Source organism: Eutrigla gurnardus, assembly GCF_963514095.1.
Source record: "Eutrigla gurnardus genome assembly, chromosome: 9".
Classification (NCBI taxonomy): Eukaryota; Metazoa; Chordata; class Actinopteri; order Perciformes; family Triglidae; genus Eutrigla; species Eutrigla gurnardus.
Window position 1 is genome coordinate 10,044,095 of NC_139923.1, and position 22,346 is coordinate 10,066,440.

At 42.8% G+C, this 22,346-nt stretch overlaps 1 protein-coding gene across 4 annotated transcripts; it reads right to left on the reverse strand.

Annotated features, from left to right (window-relative positions):
- Window positions 1-60: 60 nt before the first annotated feature.
- Window positions 61-21,477, reverse strand: dennd4a (DENN/MADD domain containing 4A). 4 transcript variants are annotated; one of them, XM_084017730.1, is made up of 30 exons: window positions 21,329-21,477; window positions 16,893-17,224; window positions 16,448-16,694; window positions 16,283-16,352; window positions 16,003-16,172; window positions 15,014-15,252; window positions 14,846-14,912; window positions 14,376-14,434; window positions 14,136-14,280; window positions 13,668-13,843; window positions 13,223-13,323; window positions 12,272-12,490; window positions 11,654-11,799; window positions 11,202-11,222; window positions 9,643-9,776; window positions 9,200-9,332; window positions 8,768-8,974; window positions 8,544-8,672; window positions 8,284-8,428; window positions 7,088-7,210; window positions 6,061-6,171; window positions 4,512-5,302; window positions 4,198-4,414; window positions 3,569-3,660; window positions 3,299-3,474; window positions 2,680-3,034; window positions 2,223-2,340; window positions 1,788-1,950; window positions 1,626-1,690; window positions 61-1,365 (listed from the first exon to the last, which is right to left on the reverse strand). In XM_084017730.1, the coding sequence occupies exons 2-30, from the start codon at window positions 17,201-17,203 to the stop codon at window positions 1,229-1,231; spliced, it is 5,067 nt and encodes a 1,688-aa protein (XP_083873856.1). In that variant the 5' UTR covers window positions 17,204-17,224; window positions 21,329-21,477; the 3' UTR covers window positions 61-1,228. The 4 variants fall into 4 exon arrangements, with proteins under 4 accessions (XP_083873856.1, XP_083873855.1, XP_083873858.1 ...); XM_084017729.1 differs by having other exon boundaries at window positions 2,668-3,034; XM_084017732.1 differs by lacking the exon at window positions 11,202-11,222.
- Window positions 21,478-22,346: the final 869 nt, after the last annotated feature.

Below are 22,346 nucleotides of genomic sequence, written 5' to 3' on the forward strand. Positions count from 1 at the left end.
AAAAGTGAAAGACAATATTAACACAGTGAACCATCAAACTTGGAAGTGATTTTGAATTAGGGCAGGTCAGAGCTCTATTGTCCTAACTCATATTTTTAATAAGCTCAGTGCAAAGAATCTGTTCAAAGATTTAAAATGTCCCTTTTTGCTCTGGATGTTACATTAAACATTGCACTGTTGTCAAATACAGTGAAACATACAAAAAAAAACGAGAATCAAATACTCTTTACATTTTCATAAATCCATTACGGTGTCAATAAATACATTTCTTGATATAAAGAAATTATGTATCTTAAACCAACAGAAAACATTTTGTATTCATCTACTCGTCGTTTGATTGTACTCGTGTTAAGGAAATCTATCCTTAGTGGTCCCATATAATACATAAATCCTCACATTAAAAAAGGTATTGCTTAAAAAACTGTAAATAAATCAATCAAGTACTATTCCCTTTTGGGTTATTTTTGGTACATTGTACCGAGAAAAAAAAAGAGATTTACAAATTAACATTGTGCACATGATTATATCCGTGATTAAGAATTGATATTATGTTTTATCATTTTTTGATGTTACCATTCTAGTTTAGTGAATTCAGGCATATGAGCGTGGCCCTGCTATGTGTTTTGGGTGCAAATGAGGAGGAATTTCTTTGCTTTCATGTCATGGAAATATTAAACAGGGCAGTAAGTCCTGCAGCTGCCAAATAAAAACTCACTTAAGTGTAGGCTGCTGGGCCACTGCATTATGGAAATGAGAATGAACGGCAAGAGCTCATCTTGTCAAAGTGCTTTGTAAAAACACAAATGTCTAAAAGCAAGAACTTATTATACACGCACTCAACAACAGTCTTAACAAGGTCACCGGGACCACTTGTGAATTTGGACGCTTGGACACTTACATTTACACACTTACTCACAGCTTGGACGGAAACAAAGTCATAAAATAAACTGTGTAATAACTGTACAAACATTTTACCGTAGCTATACTGAAAATACTGTGGCTTTTCTAAATATTTACAAACACAAGGCCATCACTCCACGCCTCCCAGCTCTAACAGTGAAACTCATGGCAGTTGCTTTACATTAAGTGTTATTTTCCCTTTGTGCTTTAGAGCTCCGTGCTCCAGTCGGGGGGAGCTGGTCTTGAGTCTGACGAGCAGTCCAAAAACAAGAGCAGTAGTGACCGTGGTTACAGTGAACACATAAAGGGTCACAAGAGGAGAAGCAGTTTACAGACCGGGTTCCCCAAAAGTCCTCCTGCACTCCATGACCCCCGCTCCGGGGGGCCGGTCGCAGTTGTGTGTCAGTTTAACCTGGCTGTGGGTGAGGCGATCATATGCCAATTTATACTCCCGGTCAAAAGCATCTGTAAAGAGAGAAGATAAAAGCATGTATCTGACAAAGCAAAAGAACAGTTCTATAATGTTTACGGTTATCTTATTTTAGTTCTGCAGGTTGTTGGTCTATAAAGCCAGTATTCTTCCTGAGTGGGACGTACATTTCTGTACTTAAATTTGTGTTTTTTATTTCATAGATATTTCACAGGATAAATGAATTTGATGTGCCGGTGGTGCTAGAGCAAAAGTCAGTAGGAGTAGGAAGTAAAGGATATCATGCTGGACTTACTGATATTAATGTTGTACTTTCCCAGAGCCACCAGAGCGAGGAACAATACATCTCGGTAGAGACTCCTTTTAGAGAGAGAGAGAGAGAGAGAGAAAACAATTATAATTTCCATTCAAATGATCTTTCACACGTGGCTTTACACTAAACTCTTTATCCCCCCACCTCTGTCGTTTAAAACCCAGCTCGAGCCCCAGCAGCTGGATGATCTGGCTCATGGGCTGATAGACATCACTCCTCTTAATGCTCCTCACAAAACCCTGCAGTAGCTCCACTGTGAAGAGCTGGCCTTCTTCACAGAGGCCAGAGCGAACCAGGGAGTTTGCACCTGCAAAGACCAAGAGATAAAAGTCACCCCTGTTCAAAGGCTCATTCATCACCATCGCTCAAAATCAATTCTGAAAGTAAAGCACTGATAAGGGCTGCATGAGCAATAGGAGGCCTGAATTATGCATGCCTTTCTAGTTACTTCAAATGCATTATTTAATTTACATACAAATTCTGTCTGACCTTGATCAAACTTGCTGTTGGAATCATTTTCTGAACATGATTTCAGCTTTAGAAAATATATTAAACCCCGCAAACACATGAGTGACTTACAGTGTGTGTTCCACAGGACGTAGCAGGGCTGGACTTTGTCTTTGTGCAACTTCAGGTTGTCCCACATAATTCTCACAAGCACCTGCTTGCTGTCCTCAGATGAAATGCTCTGAGAAGTCTGCAAGGGGTTAAACATATTACACTGTAAAAAAAAGTTCAATCACAGCGAATTTGTCTTTGTGTTTTTTTCTATTTCTAAACCACCACTAGGGGGCATCAAACCATACACACAGGAGGTTTGAGGGAATAATGTGACATTCTGGGAAATATGCTCAGTTGCATTCTCACCAAGAAAACACATAAATACATGAGAGAATGGTAACAATATTCACATCTAACTCAAGGCAACACGGTGAAAAAGTGTATTATCTAAAATGTCAAACTATTCCTTTAAAATCAAGTTGATAATATAGTGGTTTTCTGGTTGATGGGCCAGTCTACACACCTGCATGTTTACCTGGTCTACATGGCTGCAGTGCTGGGAGGCCAGAATAAGAGCGGGCAGGTTACTCGGCAACTCCAGCCTTCTGAAGTACCACACGAGGTTCCAGAAGACAATGGGGTGTTGGTCGACGACACTCGGGCAGGAGATGGCCTGGTCGCCCTCATTTACCAGCAGGCTCTCCAGCTCCTTCCACAGAACCAGAGGGCTCAGGTAGGGCACCGTCACCAGAGTCGGCCCAGCGCTCACGCCACTCTGCGGGGGAGCTGCAGATGACGGGTCTGGACAGTCTGCCGCCGACGGTTTGGCCTCAGGATGGAGAGCCGCCGACGTGACCTCCTCTGTAACAGGATTACTCTCCTTAGAAGACCTGAGGGGAGAGACGGAGTGGATTTGTTTAAAGAGGTGCGTCTGAGTGTGTGTGCATGCATGTGTGTCAGCAGCACTTTGGGAGAAAGTGCCAGACAGCTAGCTACTACGAAAATAGACAATTCAGCACAAAAGATCAAAGACACCCAGATTTCATTGTCAGTGAATTCAGTATGAAATGATGGAAGCACTTGCTCAATTATTTTTGTGTAAGGTTTGTGTAATGATGTGAAAACTGTGTACACACTGATCCGGGAGCATTTACCTGCTCTGTGGTCTCAGGTCTTTGATTTCCACGTTGAGGAAAGGCAGGAAAGCTGTGCCGCAGAAGGGACAAGTGCTGTTGAGGTTGGAGTCATTTGCTGTCCAGCCAGCCATGATCTCCTCATCGTACACCAGACAGTCACACGTCTTACAAAGTGAACAGCTGGACATCAGCACCTACGAGGAAGAGCAGCAGACGTAGTGTAACTCTCCATCATGATTGTCTACAAAGGAGTGACTTTAAGGGTTTTTTCATATGAGGGTAACTTACCTCTATGGTGTAATTGAGAGGATGCTGGAAGCGGCTGGTGTCGGGGGAGGAATCTGGAGTGTGAGGGGTTTTAGGAGGAATTGCCAAACCACCTGCATACGAAGGAGGATTATACAATTAGACACACGAGACAAAGCCAAGATTTAAAAGCAACAATCAAAGCTATACATATCTGGACTAAATAAAGCATGAATGGAAAAATTAAATGAAGAATTATTCACGGTGTAGTGGATTTATTTTTGCTGTGCAGGTATATAACAAATCTGTGTTTAACACTGGCATGTCTGGGAATGTGCACTTGTGGTCACATGTTTATGTTTAGCATTGGGCCCGTGGCTCGCTGCAGAGAAGCCTACACACTGAATCCACCCTCATGCCTGCTGGCCTAGTTTCACACAGAACGCCCGACGCTCTCCATTACCGAGCCTTACACTCTTACGCCTTGCTCTAAATTTAGATCCTCAAAGAAGGGAACCAATACAGCCCTGCATTTCAAAGTAGTGACTTTTTCACATTGTATGCACTTTCATAAAGGCTGCCACTTATTTCATTTCAAGCAATCATTTCAAGATTCCACATATCAACAATATTATAATAACAACAATATAATAACAATAACAATAACAAACCCGAGAAGGAGTTGTGTCTGAACACTCTGTCGGGGTTGCTGGGGCTGCCCAGGTTGGGATGACCCACGACTGGGCTCCTCCTGAGTCGGGAAACGCTGCCGTGCTGGGGGGAGGTAAAGCCATCTGGATCCAGACAGGAGTCATTATCAAGCAGCGAGGAGCAGTCTGCCTCTCCTGAGGTCAGTGAGGACACACTTATCCGGTCACAGTTTGTATCCTGCAGGAGAGGAGGAAGAGAGAAATCAATGTGGAGGTATTTTTATCATTAGTTGTATTGGGAATATTATATAGGGGGGAAATGCAGCAGGACCAACCTGTGTTAAAGAAGTCTGGGAGGACAGACGGGAGTAGAAGCGGCTGGCCTTCTCAGCCACGCCCTTCCCTGCTGATATGACGCTGCTCTTGAAGATGTCCAGAGTTGGAGCGAACAGTGAATCCATGGAGAACGACGAGGAGGACGGAGTAGGTGAGGAGGGTGACACCAGGGAGGAAGGCCTCTCCCTGTCTTTGGTACAGACGCCCAGAGGAAGAGACGGCGACGATCTCAGCCTCTCCTTGGGTTTCACAGGCAGCTGGAGGTGGGTGTTGGAGCGGAGCAGGGTGGGGGGTCGGGGTGAGGTGTGAGGAGACGAGGCGGATCGAAACAAAGGGCTTGATGGGTTCTGCTGGTCCATACTAGGCGTGCGGCTGCTCAGGGGGCTGTTGCCATTCTGCATGTATGTCTCAATCTCTTCGGCGAGGTCACGGCGGGCTGTGGGCGTGTCGCCGGCACCTCGATCACACTCTGGTACCGTATCTGTCGCCAACAGCGACAGGGGATCAAACCCCCTCTCAATCCCTGTTCTCCTCACAGTCCCAGTACTGCAGCTCACACTTCCTTCCACCAGAGGTTTCTGATTATCTATGTCCGTCTCCTCTTCTTCTACGCCGTGCAGTCTGTCAGCAGCTGGGTGATGATGCTTTGTTGAGCCGAGCTGTGGGACGGCGAGCCTAAGACTTCCTTGTCCACCGGACAAGTCCAGAGAGTTTGGCCTCTCTGTCTTTGGCAGAGGTCCACACAGAAAGGCGTCACTAGATGGACTGGAAACGAGCCTGTTGCAGTTGCCTGTGACAAAAACACATGACAAAAACATTAATCTCCCAAAGAGTCTGAGATCTGTGGCTTTTATACACAATCATACTAGCTGCTCCATATTCTTCTTGTTAAATAAATCTGCACTGATATCTGTTGATTTGCACTTATTTGTAGAAGGAGAGATGCTGCTGATTGGAACCTCGATCTCATTTGCTTGAGATTTAAAAAAAAAATATATATATTTTAGTATTAGGTCGATTATTAAAATCTCTTACTATACAATATTTGTGCAAAATCGACATTTAACATAATAAATCATCAATTGCTGGAGTTCTGCGACTACAGTGGGGAGAAGAAGGGTAAAGCTGACAGCTGCATGGTTCCTTATGGGACTGCTGTTATTCTTAAAATACGACTGTCTTGTCATCCAAGGCATGAAGTCAGCAGTTAAAGCACTTCCCATGCCAGTTAGTGAGGACTATTAATCATGAAAGTGGGAACAGGGATTGCATCAGACACGGCTGGTTGTTATTAGCAATAGAATTCAAGAAAAATCCTGTCATGCAAAAAAAAACCCCCACTTGCTTACATAACATTAACATCTATCCCCAGAATCTATTTCTCAAAAACATTTAAATAAAGCAGCACATGTGGGTGGAGAATACAAAACACCCACGCTGCCATATGATGCTGCAGCTTTTAAAGAGACAGTGCTCATTTTGCTGCCAGTAAGAGGTGATTTTCCTTCTGCACAAATGGTCAAAGATTAGAGATAGAAGGTAACTCACTGGACTGCATCGGCCCTTTGTCTTCTACTGGCAGTGTGTTGTCACTCTCTCTGCTGCACATCCTCTCCTCCTCTTTGGATAGCGAATCATAGCCTTGGTCTGACTGTCCACCTGAAAACCATAAGAGGCGTTACAAAAAAAGAGATTTTTCTTCTTCTTTTTTAACCTTGCTTGGTTTCCTTTTTCAAAAAGAGTGGATAAAAAAATAGCATTTTTTTCTTATAAAGCAATTACTTTCTAAGTGACAACTGATCTGAGGGTTTCTCTTCAACAGAGCCCGGTGACATTCCCTACAGCGTGCAGCACGCAACACTCCCAGAATAGACAAGCAGGACCACAGAGGAGGAAGAGTCTTTGAAAACTTCATTCAGAAGGTCAAACCGCAGGCAAAAGCACACATTTCTGCTGTGATTTATTTCATTCTTATAGAATTTCTGCTTTATTTAGTTGTTGTCCTCTGAAGGATAAGAAACACGAGATTAAAATCCATGATAGCGTAGGAGCAATATCTTGCTGCTGGACAACTATATGTCTCTACTCCCATTTATCTACTGTACTGTAGTCATAATGTGAGAAAAGGAAGACAAGAAGAAACTGACAGTGTCGCCAAGGCAACTATTCCACTTGTTCTAATTTTACATTTTTTTTTTTGCAAAACTACAAAGAAATCCTTGCATGATGCTATATCTGTTATCCAGCACCTACAAAGAGTTTCTGGGTGTGCATGTGCCTCCTCCTGATGAATGCCTACTTTACATTTACGTTATTTGTCACTTCATAGACTCACTAGTTAAAGGTGACATGGTTTTACTGGAGACTTATTTTTGTGGTTGTCAGGATGTGCAATGACATCAAAACAATTGAACTGACTACGGTGACATTTAAGTAGAGGAATGCAAAATGAAGGTTTATGAATCATGCGGCGTGGCTATAGGCGGTGAATTCAATCAAATTAACGAGGAACAACTGTGACACAATTAAAGGATGAGAGTGGAATAGTTGAAAGAAGCGGAGCGGTGCAGCCTACCTGTACTAAATCCATCATCACTGGAGTCCATTTTAGTGAAGTCGGCGTCGATGGAAGTGCGCTCAGCAGAGTCGTTAGCGCTGTCCAAACTGCCATGACTGACTGTGTCGAGGTCGCTGCCGTCTGAAGGCAGGTAACAGAAAAAGGAAAGGATGATGAAAACAAACGACAGAGCTTAGCTGGTATAAGAGCTCTGTATGAACAATCCCTGGATAGTGTTGTAATCATTATTACTGCGAAGATGCAGGGATGCTTTGAATGAAAAATGATGTTGAAGAGTTGTTATCTTCCCCCAGAATGATTTACTGAAATAACTTAAGGGTCATGCTACTCAACATGATCACATTACTATTTTCTTAAGTTTTACAAATAAAGAAAAAGAATGAGGTTACAGTATATCTAACTGATGTGATGTTATTAGAGTCCCTCACACAAAGAGCCATTTCGGTAATAACTGGGCTGTTATGGGGATTAAGGACTAACATCAAGAGCAACCTGTGTGCTGTGACTGCTGGGGAGGAAAACCTACCTCCTCTATTTAATTAGTGTCATTATAGAATGGATGGGAATGTGCTGGAGGAGGCTGGAGTTTGCATAAACCTTCTTGTGAGAGCAGGAAAGTAGCCTCAAAGAAGGAACAAGATCACATCTTGGAACAGGATCAGGTTCTAATTTACATGTCTCTTCATTACCAACTACAGTAAGTAAGATAATATACTCTCAGCCTCTCATTTACTTAATGTGTGTGCAATTGAAAATAAATTACCACCACATTTAATGCAATCTCTAGAAAGCAACCTGATTAGTCTTATAAAACAACGACTACTGGCTTGTGTTTAAGTATTTGCAGGCAGTGTGTGTGGTAGTGGATGATATACCGTTACTGTGTCAGTTATCACACTGACATTGGCATTGATACTGGCAATATCAATCATCATCACAGTGATTTTATAAGTGGGTGATTCATTTGTTAGTGTACAAGTGTGGGTTTTCATTTCTGAAACAAAATTAAATGAATAAATCTCATTTCACATCCCTGTGTATTTCTAAAAACGTAAATGTTGACTGTGGGGAATTATTAATAATATAATGAAAAATATCAAAATAGAATAAAAATAAAGTTGACAAAATGAACATGAAAATGAGGCTAACAGATATCAGTTTTAAAAATGATAGCAGGAGATCAGTGTTGTTACCTGAAAGCTGAGGATCTCTGTGTGGCGTCTGCTGTTTCCTCCCCGCCTGCTTGAACTGGACCACGCCGAGGACCACGTTCCTCAGCTTTCCCCACAGAAAGTAGCCTCCTCTAGTGGTGGAAGGCCAGGTGCTCTCCAATACCGCCTAGAGCAATGAACGTAGGATATGTGGTCATACATCTTCAGACTTCCATTTACAATCAGATGAGCTTATTTCTTGCATCCCTGTACATATGTGAGGACATAAAAAGAGCACACACCTTGTTGTAGTATCCATAAGTAATGGCGTTGGGTTGAACTCCGGCTTTCTTCATCTCAAACAACACCCGGACAGCCAGGACTGGCTGGCTATACTGTCCACACAGCTGCAGCAGCACACGGTAACACACCTTGGAGAGAAAACACCGGGGTTTCAAAATGAATCGACACTAGTAAATATGTACAACGTTGGCTATATGGTAGTGTGATATTAGCAGTTTCCCACCTCATCTGGAGCCTGTAACTTCTTGTCCTGCATCTTCCTCAGCACATCGTAAGCTGTACGCAGAGCCCGCACCTTTGAGTGGCAGTTACCAACAAACCCTGGGAGGCAGATGAACCAAAGGCCATAGCAGTGGCGCAGCAGACACTTGGACCACATCTGGGGCATCGATGAATAGGTTTTGGCCATCCGTTGAGCTGATTTGATCTCCTGAGATAAAAAAAAATATGTAGAGTGCAGCAATACAATGAGTTTAACAGATATAAGGATCAGATCTAACAATGAAGTTAACTTATTTGTGTTTATCTATAATAAAAAAAGCTATTACAAGACATAAAAATCATGAAAATTAAGGTCTTCATATAGTTTCTCAAACAATACATCATCATTCACCTCTAAGACCGAGACTTAAATCTCACTACTCTTACGGCTGACCTGTTTAGAGCGCCTAAAGATGGCCGTAGGGCTGGCTGGGCTGCTGTGGCGTGAGGCCATGCCTGCAGACGGAGGATTTGATCCCTCCAGCAGCTCCAGAAGCTCAGCATTCAGCACAGGGAATCCAGAGTAGCTGTGGAAATACATTTTTAGTATATATACATACACAATATATACACATATATATACACACAAACTGAAACAGACACCAATTCCAAATAAACACTGGCAAGTCAAGTGACATGGACTGTGTTCTAGTTCAAAATAATCATAAAGTAGTGACGCGTTCTACAACAACAGAGGCACTTTACACTATGTTTCTCCTTCTGGACTGTGTGGACGCAGTGTGCTCTAGACGTGTGGTACTTATATCTATATAAGTATATGGTATGTTTCTTTCTTTTATACCATCATTAAGAGCTTATTGATCTGCAGTGAGGTACCTATAGCACAGAGGATGCTCTTCTCCCTGTGGCAGTGGAGGCAGCTCTGGGGGGTTGATATAGACCGTGTGCTCGCTGCGATGGGATTCATCCAGCTCAATCAGTCTGGTGTCCTCTGGCCGTTCACTGTCCATCTGGTTTTCATGAGAAAAACACATTTGTCATTACTCTTCCTTATCTTTGCTATGAACATGCATCTCTAGATGCTAATGCTGCCTGTGGCCTCGTGGGCATCTGATCCTCTATGAGCCCTGAGATCAGATCTGAGGGTCCGTGAGGACAAACAGATGTCACTAATGAGTCCATCTATCAGGAATATGGCCCATGTTCCCACTCCAGTTATCTAAAAGGGCAGGGGTTTGATCCTATGACCCCTCCCCCCCAAGACTAAATGAATCCAGGCTGCAGTGACCTGGACACAAAGGATGCCATGTTGCTCTAGGGACATGAAAAAATTAAACTGTACATCTTTGGCAGCAGTGCTTGATAAGAAACTGACACATTTCCTTCAGATCTGTTTTATGGAGAAAGGTGTGCACAGTTCCACTGCCTTCCTGTCATGTCGGACACTAAGAGCACTCCTTTGTTTTGCATGTCTGGGAGATCATGAAAAGCCTGCTACTCTGATGTGCTTTCACTTGGCTTATCCGAATCGATTACCAGTTTATCTCTGACATGAGTTTCATAAAAATGTGAATATTAGGCAGCGCCCGAATAGCTGCCCTGTGCTACTGCATTACAGGGTTTGTTCCACTCAGTCAAGTGGATGATTCAGTCAACGTACTCCCAATGACCTATTTGGCCTCGCTCGGATTCTGCTCAGTGCTTCTCAGCTCGTTGCCCTTCCTCTTACACCGAAGAGGTCTTACTCAATCACGCACTCTTTGTCAACTTCAGCAGCACTGAAGCCGAATGAATCAATGCTTCCACTTCTCAATAATAACCGCAAGTGACCGCTCGTACAGGAGCTCCCACTGTTCGCGCAGGATGTAAACTTCCTGATTGCACAAGTTTGCGAGCACAGAGAGGTTTCTTTTTGTAGGATTTGTGTTTGACTGACAGTGAGCAAGACGAGTCCACATCCTGTGCAATTTCAAGAATAATAATTGCATTTTGACAAATTAGGGTTTCGCCATCATTCTTCAATGGTATATTTCAGAGAGTTGGGATAGTGCACAGTCATCCCAGGGAAAGGCAAGCACAAATAAATAATCTCACTGTCTCAGTGTCACCTCAGTCGCTAACAGTTCTGCATAACCTCTTTGTGTGCTTCATGTTAATGGCACCTGGTTCAATAATGCAGATTGCTGACACACACACAGACAACTAATGCACATCCTCACATTCAAGACCTCTCCTGCACTTTTAGTCCCCGCTCACTTTGATTTATTCAGTACAGACACACAAGACACTCGGAGCTGAGTCACGCACTAAGAACAATGGAAAACACTTTAGTTGGGTACCTGATTCAACAACAGCTCAAGGGAAAAGAAGGGAAAAAGCATTTACCATCACAAACATAAAAGGTTTAAACTACAAAACGAGCTCTGGTGGCTTACCTTGCCTCCAGTGGTGAATAGCTACCGGGCAGAAGCCATGACGACAAACGGAGCAGCAGAAAAGACAAAATGCAGGAAATCAGTGAAGAAGGAGAAGACAGCAGGAGAAAAACAAAAACAGAAGGTAGAGAAGCACTTTAAAAGGACTGAACTCATTATGTTAACAAGCGATGCAACGATGGAGTGTTAATTACTCTTTGTTTATTTGTATTAGTTCCTGTTATTTGCTTATTAGCTGCTTCACATTAAGCCAAGACCTTAATAAGACATCTTAATTGAGTAGACAGCGTGTTATTAATCTTCCCTAAAGCCCCGGCTTTGTTTCTTTTCCAAGCGGGTGGAGGCCAGTCAAAATATTGTTATTGGAGTTTCTAGGCAGCAGAATGATGCAGCACTTCTGATGGATGGTCTCTGACACAGAAAATCCAGTCAGGATCAGCTGCAAAGCTCACCTTATCAACGCACTCATCAAAGAACGCCAGGCTTGCATCTTTATCACTGACGAAGGAGCACTCCTCTATGAAACGGCTGAACATTTGAGTCTTGGTCATGAGGGAGTAAAACCTCTGGTGGGAGCGGTCCCTGCTCTTCAGGAAGCCTGCGAAACAAAACACATTATGTAATAACACACATGACAAGTGGTTGTTAATATGGGATTATACATTCCCCTTATCAAGCTGTTACAGAACATTTGTGGGGGTTAACATGCAGACTTAACAACATTTACAGGAAATGAAAACTGCGGTATGAAACAATTTGTTCTCTGCTGCTCCGCTTGCATAAGAGCACACAGATGTGCAGGGACACTGTGCTGTTAATCATGGCGGTTTTCTCTGATTTGTCATCCAAACTTAATTTCCACTGAGGCTGAGGCCGAAGCATCAGTCATTACAGCAGTGATTTAGCCTCACTTTGAGTGCAGCAGTACTCAGACCACAACCCCCTGATCTACTACAGCACTGAATCACGCATAGGCACAGCAACAATAGCTTGTCAGCGTGCTTTTGTGACTGCATATACGCATTATAATGAGGAAAGGATATACATTGCATAATAAGACTGAAGTGGACCTTGGATGTCGAAGAGGGAGCTGGCATCGGTCGTCTTCTCCGAGGGGGCTTGGGTGATGGGCAGCAGGTAGGAACGGTAGCCCCGTAGGATGGCCGCCATGAAGCTCAGGAAGGCCTCCTGGATCTCCAGCTCCAGAGTGTGGAGGCTCTTCCCACCGTTGAGCTCACTGTCGGTCACTGTGTGCTCCATCTGCACGTCTTCACGGTCCAGCTGACCACCTGACAGCACACAACAGCACATCGTATCAAACCAAAGAGCGCATGGCAGCAACTAATTAATTGCTTATTAAAAACCACACAGCTGCAGCACATATTAAGTCACAACATATTAATCGGAGGACAAGAAGAAAACAACACAGTGCAGACAGAAATGAGTTTTAAACAGTTACTCTATTTAACCAGCACACAGCTGTGACAAAAACACAACAGCGAGAGGTTCTGTGAGGCTGTACTGCTCGTTTTACAATGCTAGCATTTGGTAATTAGCAATTAACACAAAGTACAGCAATGGTTGAAATGTCATTTATTTCACTGGCCAAACTGACATAACATCATTGTATTTCTGCATCCAGAGTAGTGTGGTAGCCACAGCACACAGTAAATGTTAATCTGTTTGAAGAAGTTTCTTTCTAGGTTGGACTTAATTTTGCTTTGATGTTTAATCATCCCGAAGAAAACTAAAATCCATACTAGGAGGCAGACAGATAGATCTCAAGACATTCAGCCACTTGATATGCTGACACTTGAGTAAAGGGACAAAAGTCATTCTGGGAATCATGGTAAATACTAACACTTAATATCTGCTGAGATGCACTTAACATTGTTGGTTTCACATAACAGTGCAAGCATCCAATGAGTTTTCTTGTAAAATGTACTGTACAGGCTGACTAATCAGGCTCAAGTAGCCTAAATTAATTATTCATGAAACCACACAAAATGACTCAGACTTACCCTCAGTGAGCTGCTGATACAGCTTATTCAGGGAATTCAGAAGATGTTTACAGGCTCTCCTGGGCAAGATTTTCCACGTTAAAGCCTTCTTGTCATCTTTTCTGAAAGCACACCATATGGTTTTCATTACTTGGGAGGACAGGCAAGGAACATTGCAAAAAGATATAAGGAGGGAGACAGATTCACTGACATCGGCGCTGACAATTTAATCTCTAAAATCGCTCTTGAATTGATGTGTGGGATGAAGGTTACCCAAATATGCATTTATGTACAGTAAGAACATTTCACATTCCAGCTTGTATCGTTACATAAGAGGCTCTAACTGACAGACACCGATAACCATGGGAAGAACTTATCCACCATCCGACATTAAACAAACACGCGTTGTGTGTCTTAAAGTTGAAGGTGGCCATCGATCGCAGAGCATAGGTCATAGGTCACTTACTGGGAGATTGTGTTGGTGTCCAAGTCCACACAGCTGATGTCAGAGGGGGGCACATAAAGGTCAAAGTATCGGGAGTCCACGCCCACGATGAAAGGGCACGGTGCACTAAGCACCCCGGCCAGTGCCAACGGGCACAGAGGGATGTAGGGGCAAGGCCAGTGGAAGGGGAAGATCATCTGAAAGGGAGGATCGCTACATTATAATATGATCAATACACTGCAGGGTTGACTTAAACAGTGCACTAGTCAGACATCTTATTTCCTTCATATGCATATTTCTTTGCATTTTTCACAGGAAATGCTTGTTGCATCCATAATACTTCTTCTATGATGTGATTATGGGTTGTTCATTGACTCCGTAGCTCTGCCTCTTACCTCATCCACCATTGTAGTTATAAGCACATTAAAGGCTACCCTCTTTAATGGTATTATGAGAAAAAAAAATAAAGGAACAGAACAAAAGACTTACAGACACAAGAGCCTCTGTAACGCTGGTGAGCACAGCTGGACGCAGGGAATGAACCAGGATCTTGTGCTCTGTGACGGCCAGCACCAGCAGAGTGGCTGCATTCTTCGGGCCCAGATTCAGCAGTAATGTGGAGAGGCTTCCACCACTAGACACATGAAACAATGTGGTCCAGGATCAAGACTGAGGTAAATATAGTATGTCTTCATGTTATAATTAGACACGTGAGTGATGTTTCTCTACCTGAGAGGTAGCGGAGAGGACACCGGCTGGCTGAGTATCAGGCTGTCATGTGGAGACAGCTGGAAGACACACAGGAGAGTGTTAGAGTGTTAGAGCATCAGTGGGCATTTGGCTTGTGACTGCATTTTTCTTCGCATTTGTATAAAAGTGATTCGACATCTGATCACTGTAACCCTGATCACTATAAACGGATTCCACTGTAATTAAAATAACTATTTAAAAAAGTTATTGATAAAACAATTGATAAAAAAATACTTTACTTTAACTGTAGAATTGAAAAAAAGCAATAACCACTCATTTTGCACAAACACGACTGCACTCAAATGTGCTTAGATTCTGTTCTCACCTAAGAACAAATCCCAAATAAGCAAACGTTGGTGACGAAATTTCTGCTTAAGAATGGTTGCCGAATGATGCAAGCATACAGAACCGATATTACTTCATTCATTAAAATCACATTTAAAGCTCACCTGCACCAGGATGCGTGGTCTCTGAATGGAGGGGAATGGCACATTTTGCATGAAGTGAGAGATGTGCCTGTGGGTGAAAAAAATAAAATAAATCACTTAATAAAGCAGTGAGGGCATGACTAAAACTAAACCTGGGCCTTTGAACCCGAGTGAGAAAACGCTGCTAACTTTTCAATAGGCAGGGCATGTGGTCCAGAGATGGAGTATCGGTAAAGGAACGTGAGGAAGCTCCTGAAGGAGTGGAAGAACGGCCAGTGGGAGAGCAGACAGATGCTCTTGTTGCTGTAAACACTCCTGGTCCCATCATCTCCGAGATCAGTGCTTGGCAGGCCGAGCTGCGAGCGCTGACGCTCAGACAGGTTCTCCTCCGAGTAAGGCTCATAGAACTGGATGGCCGCTCCGTACACCTGCAGGGAAAAGGATCGCTGCATAAGTCCGGCGATCCACATAAAAAATATCCAACACATGCACAAGTACGCACACAAAGAAGACTTGATGCAAACGTGACAGACGCAACCGTCGCTAGAGAATTTTCATCATAATAAATCAGCGCAATCATTCGAATGATAAATTGTCCTTTGAAGTTGTTCCTCCCAAATAAATAATCAAATCATCCCAGGCATGACGTACCAGGAGACTAGTCTGCAGAAGACAAGGGGTTGCAGGGAATAAGGAGAGAGCACTGAAGCATGTGGTGTATGAGCAATCCATTATTCAATAGACGAGCTGCAAAAAGTCTTTTATGAGGCATTGCTTCCAAAGACTTGAAGACCATTAGTATTCTAAACACAGACTTTAGACATGTTTGATTCTAGTCAGAGTTGAAACACTGATTAAGACTGTCCGGTATTCTTTAAAACACTGACAAACTATTCTATAAGGGATGCTAATACACAGAGAGAGACTGAGATACAGATGGAGACACTGGCAGAAATGAAGCAATTAAGGGAAGATTTATGCATTAAGGGGAGAAAACCATATGCCAACTTAATTAATGATGATGTAAATGAAATGAAGCAGGACTCTGAAGACAGTGGTGGTTTCCTTGGTAGAATTAGAATGCATGTTTGCAGGTTTCTGTGTAAAAAGAGGAATTATTCTAAAAATGTAGAAGAAAGAAGGTTATTGGTGGCGTTAATGTAAGGTGGAGGTTTTACCTTTTCTCCGGAGGCACCCGTCAGTACAAATGTGGAAAAAACAGGCAGGGAGTGTTTGGTGTGCGCTGGCCAGCACTCGACCGTTGCCCCCATGGGCAGACAGAACATAGGCACGGACTCAGGCAGTGGGAAGGACTCGTAGTCCTCTTCAGGGTACCTACACAGCAGACCTGGACACAAATACACACACCACAGTCAAACACAGTCCTTTATTTTTACAGGCCTGAATAAATGTGTCAACTCCTCAGTTTTGAATCAGCTTTAGCTCGCGCCTCTTTACCTGCTTTGTATGCGATTGTGTCTGCTTTAGCCAGAGACTTCTTATAACAGACGTAGACTGAGGATCCCCACTGGAATAAGAGAAAATACATCACAGATCAATCAAAACCAGCATTATTCACACAGGCACGTTAGTGATATGACCGTGATCTCAGCTCTGTCCCACCATGCTGCTGTTGAGGTTCTTGTCCACCTTGCAGAAGGTGTGAGGAGGCGTCTCCCCCTTGGCGGGGATGATGATGCAGACATCGGTGACAGCCAGCGAGGTGTGGGGCTGGCTCTTCGGCGCGCGGCGGTAAGTGATGTAGATGCGCTGTGATGACGAGCTGCTGATGTTGGCAGGGCGACCTGAGGGCGTGGTCTGGACGATGTGACATCCAGGTTTCAGCTTCTCTTTCCACTCATACAGAACCCTGAAACACATTTTAGACGTTCTAGGATCCTTTCCAAACAAGGTAGTAAGGAAAAAACAACTAAAGCGGTTTGACAGCATATCCATCAAAAAGATGTCAGACTAGAGGATGTGTTTAAGAGCAGATTGACCCAATGCAGAGAAGTGATTAGTGGTGTGGGGTTGAGTGAAGGGTCAGTGACTGAGGATTACTGCTTACCCAAGATCTGTCAGTGGAGGCTTATCTCTGCCTCGCTTGAAGCACAAGAATATCTGCGGGCCCCTGAGGCTGGCTCCATTGAGCTCTGCAGAGAGGCCTGAGGGGGTGCTTTCAACACAGGTGAAGCCCGGGGGTACCTCTTCACCCAGGGAGCGGATCACAACAGCTACGTCAGTGATGGGGGCTTTTGGTTTCACAGAGTTGGGGCCGGCGTCGTCGAAGTGAAGCTCCTCCTCCAGAGGCTTGGACGAGTCAGTGAGGCCAGCAACCACAAAGTAGTCGGCTACACGGGGCCCTTTATCCTCCATCATTTCCCATTCCCAAACTGTGGGCTGAAAAATAGAGAAGGAGAGAACGGTGAAAAAGCTTCTATTATGCATTTAAATCATATCGCTGACTAGTCTTGTCCAAACACCAGAAAGTGGAGCAGGAAACTGGCTAAGTCAGAATCACCTTTATAATTACTCTCTTAGAGCAGCGTGTTAATTGTCTCGCCGCTGCATGCCATGCAGTTTGTAAAATAGACATTAGCTACATTGCAAATGCATACTATATTGAACAAACAACAGAATATAAGGAGAGCATCTGGAAGCATTCAGGGTGCATTCCTGTCTGCAAAAACACCATATTTCAACTAGAAACATGGGAGGGCTTTCGACCAATGACCTTGCTATATGCCATGACCGATTATGTAAAATAAAACGCATGCCTTTGTGGGGAAAAAAAGAAAAAGAAAGAAAAATATGCTGGAATGAAAAGTACCAAAACTGTAACTGAGCATTGGGAAATGAAGAGATGTTGTACAGATGTGCGGTGAAATGTATTTTCTGAGCTGCCAGTGAAGTGATATTCAGGAAACCTATATTCTGATCTCACCAATGTTGCGATGAAGAAAGGAATAATGCCAGCGCATGTGAGTCAGCTTGTTATTGACACAAAGCCCTGGAAGCCCTCTCATCGCTGGGCCGGCTTATTGTGCTTCAGCTGAAGAGCCTGCTTTATCTCTCTCAGCAGTTCCTCCACACTCACTAGCAAACTGATAAACAGCTGCCTATTATTTACCCCGCTTGGATGCAAAGGAGTGAACACAAAGTTATTCCCCTTGCTCTGTGCTGGATGCGTCACCGCTAGGAACCATGGCACGCAGGAAGCTTTGACCATATCTCACCCACTTAGGACTTTGGCTGCCACGACTTTGAGAGCTAATGGAGCTGTGGGCTGTGTGGTGGGACAGAAAGCTCAGGGCTGATTACCGGCATATGGTGTGAAAGTCCCCACTAACGTGAAAACAGAGGATAATATAGCAGCAAACCCATATGTGAGCCTACCAGAAACCAGAGGACCACCAAAAACAAATGACCATATTTCCCTTTTAACAAGCTGGTTTGCTCTGCACATCAGTAAGAGACATCCTTTCACACTATGACTCATCAGCTTGTTTATGGTCGTGCAGTGCTTTGGCCTGCATGTGTGTATGAGTGTTTCCCCTGATTAGTTGAAGGCTGTTTTGATGAGAGTTATTTGTGCTCCGCAATGTTGAGCCTTGAGGGTCAACCAGATGACTCTGCAACAAGAGATTTTCTGATCTCCTTCAATATTGGATTTTATTAAATGGTAAAATATGTAGAGCTACATCACGCAAGGTTTTTTAGTTCATTGTTGCTTCACTCTGGTTTTCAAAAACGATTGAGTTGTGTTGAGATGAATGTTTATGACTTGTTATAACGATTGATGAAAAAACAGAAAGTCTCAGGTATTGACACATTTCACATGATTTAACTGTTACTGCTAATCCTTTGACAAGTGGCACAAACATTTTTTTTCTAGCAGAGTACCAGAAAAAGAATGAACTTTCTCTACAGATTTGTCGACAAAATCAAGCTTTATTTTGACAGCAGATAATGTCTGTAAATAAAACCCCCAAGAAAAGTATGGATAGTTTATGAAATGCTTTTAGAAAGTTTTCATTGCATTTGGAAACGACCCAACTTCTCTGTAAATGGGGTTTGTATACAACATCTCTCAAACAGTGATTAAGGATGAAAATCAAGATGCATATTTTCCTTGTGATCTGGGTTTACAACCCATTCAATTTATTTTAAGGAGATAAGGCCAACATGTTTCTGTTCTGTAGCTCACCTGCTCTCAGGTGGCATCACAGGAATGCTGCTATGCAGCTGATGACATGGCAGATGTGTCGTATGATACTTTGAAGGTTCAGGATTAAATATAGATGTAATCTGCAGTTCTAACTACGACGACATCCTCCACCGTGTCTGTTCCTCCCCCTCAACAGGACACAGAGGCCTTAAATTATACGTAATCCTCGCCATGGCAACAGCATTAAAACTGAACGGCAAAATGAAAGACAGAGCATGTCTCACTCTGATGCAGAAGCGAGCCAGGAACATTGTTCTGGTTAAATACAAGTGGACTAATGACTGGCGTTACCACAGGTTCTGCTCAGAAAGACGTCTCTGAGACAGCCTGAGAATAACATTTTATATTATATAACACATGTGCCCTGAATGTGAAAATGGATAGAACATGTGTATCCCTTGTTATTGGTCTTTTTGTTGTATTAAATTTGAAGTTATTCCAACTCATCTCACCTCTCAGTGAACAAGCCGCATTAAGTTTGGCTTTGTTTTCCATTAACGTCTACGGCTGATGGTGCGTAACGTCTGCTCTACATTAGAGATATCCTTTTGCCATCACGTGTTGTACTTTTGTTTGGTTTGTACACAGTATCGCATCTTTTTGTGTTTTTTAGGCCATCAATCTAGAAACACTTCTAAAATCCTGCTTCAGTGTCAAAAAGCTGAAAATAAGTCTGACTTGAACAGACTTTATATTTCTTTTTCTACAAGATTTTCTCTTCCTGCTGTCATTGCAGGCAATCCGGTGTTACCTCAGGACTGGAAGTGAGTCACCGACGGTCTCTCCAGAAATTGCAATCTTTTCTTTGACCACATTTTTCTTCATAAGAGCAGCACAAATAAGGATACAGCGGATTTCCTCTTCTTGTCAGTTAACCAGCCAACTTCCCTATTCATGTCCTTTATTGTTTTTTATGAGTCAACTCCAACGAGTCAGTTTTGCAGTAATTTGTTTACCACTTGACCCATGTTCCCAATATTTTAATTCCACCTTGAAGGAGCCACAAACTTTGATTTCTCCCACACGATTTGAGAAGATTTGCTGCTTCTTGGCCAGGTCGTCATTGTTAATGAGAATTGGTTAAATAAAGGTTAAATAAAATAAAAACATCACACTTCATATCCTGCTTGTTCCAGTGCTTCATTTAAACGATTGCCTTTTAATATGCCTTTTGTGGTTGCACCATTATTACATGTCTAAACAGTTAATCACTTTAAATCCCTTTCCTTGACTTATGTGATATCTAGGGAAATGTCGTCTTGACTAAGATCTAAAATAAGAAAGGAAAATCATTTGAAAAAATCAAAACAAATAATAAAACATGCTAAGATAAGATATTTAAAGATTGAATTAGATTACCCCCTGTCTTGTCTTTGGTAATTCATGGAAGGAACATTTATTTTTCTACATTTAAGATAGATTTTGACATGAAACCTTTGAACACTACATGTGATTTTGTGCTGAGAAAAAAAGGCCTTTTGACTTTTGCTTTGAGCACCAGCATTTCTGAAATGATGGCCCAAGAGACCAAGGCATACTGCCGGACAGTCAGACTCGGGCTGTGCAGGGATTAGAGGGCTGTGTTAACAGCAGGAGGGCAGGGAGGATGGGCAATCTGATCTGGGGAGGGAAACACCACAACATTTCACTCAGCATCTGTTCCCTCTTAGCCATGAAGACAACCCTCACCCTCATCAGCCATTTGCATTCCTTATGTTTGACAGGGGGGACCCTGGCTGCTTGATGAGGAAACCACACACGCCCAAGATAAATACAGCATAACGATGAAGGAGAATTACACTCTGTGCTGGAGCCAACGAACCCTGCGTGATAAGCTTGCAAAGCGTGCATGTCGTGCAGCTCCCGCAAAGCCAGCGTTTAGTCCTTTGAAAAACACAACTGACCATGGCGACCACGATACTACAGAAGGGCTTTCCTCTTATGCCCACATCACAAGAAGCCATCTTATGGAGCAAAACGCAATGCAATAAAATAAGATTCCATGGACGGCACTGGAAATATAGTGAATCACACACAGACTGGGATGCTTTAAATGATTGTAATGCATGAAGCTACACGGCAATAATATAACATGTTTACCTTCAACCATCCATCAAACTAATAAACCAAAGGATGCCGTTTGCACGCGAACACACATAATCATAAAAAAGATCACAGCATTTTGTCAAATAAGCATATTAAAACAGCAGAATTACAAAGATTGGGTGTGTGGGCGTCGTTTGTTTTTATTCTCAATAGAAGACGAATCTACTCACATCGCGATTGAAAAGATGATCTGCCGAATAACGTCGAAACCAAAGCCGGGTTTCTGTTGATGAGAAATATTATTCCTCGGTGTTTGCTTCGGCTATTTATTATTATTTTTATTTATCTCAGGCTAAATCAAAAAATATCTAATTCACAGTAGGATGGTGAATCCGAATAGCCCGTGTAGTCCCGAGAAGCGCTTTATCCTGACCTGCGCGGCTCACGTGACTGATTACAACCCTCGCCTACGTCACTGGTGACTCTGCTGGCGGCTGTGACAGAGAAGCACGTATGTGGCTGTGAGGAAATGTTTGGTCAGATTTACAAATGTATACTGCACTGGAATAGAGAAGTTTTTGACCGGAAATACTGAATACCTGCTCGCAACAAAAAATCCAGTATGATATGAATTTCATAAATGTATTTATGCTGCCAGATAACCCGTTGAGTGATATTTCTTTGGACAAGAAGATGTAGGTAAGCTATTTACAGTATTGGGCTGCAACTTAAATTCATCGTCGATGTATTTATTCATTGTCAATATAATGTTAGTAATACCTTGTATAATTTCCCAGTCGTCAAGGTGACGTCAAGGCTTTTTTGTCCGATCAACACTTTAAACCCAAAGATATTTAATTGATATCATCTGTGACAAAGACAAAAACAGTTAACTTTTGGGTTAATCTTTGGATGAAAGAAAAAAACGTATTCAACTATGAAAATAGTTGCAGATAGATTTTCTGTCAAATGATTAACCAATGAAGTGTTTCGCTTAAACGTGACCTCATGGTTATGGTTGGAAAGGCTGAATTGGTGCAGAAAAGCAGCGGCGTCTGCGGCCAGAGACATCATGGCTATTTTCTTGCCCTCTACTGCCCTTGTGTGGTGATCACCAAGACATACAGTTATGTTAGAATATTAAAATAAGCATATTTGTATAGCAGAGGATCGAAGGTGTTGCTGTGTCATCTTTGATGTCAATGAAATCCACATGACAGAAATGATGTTGAGGTAGGCTACTAACAT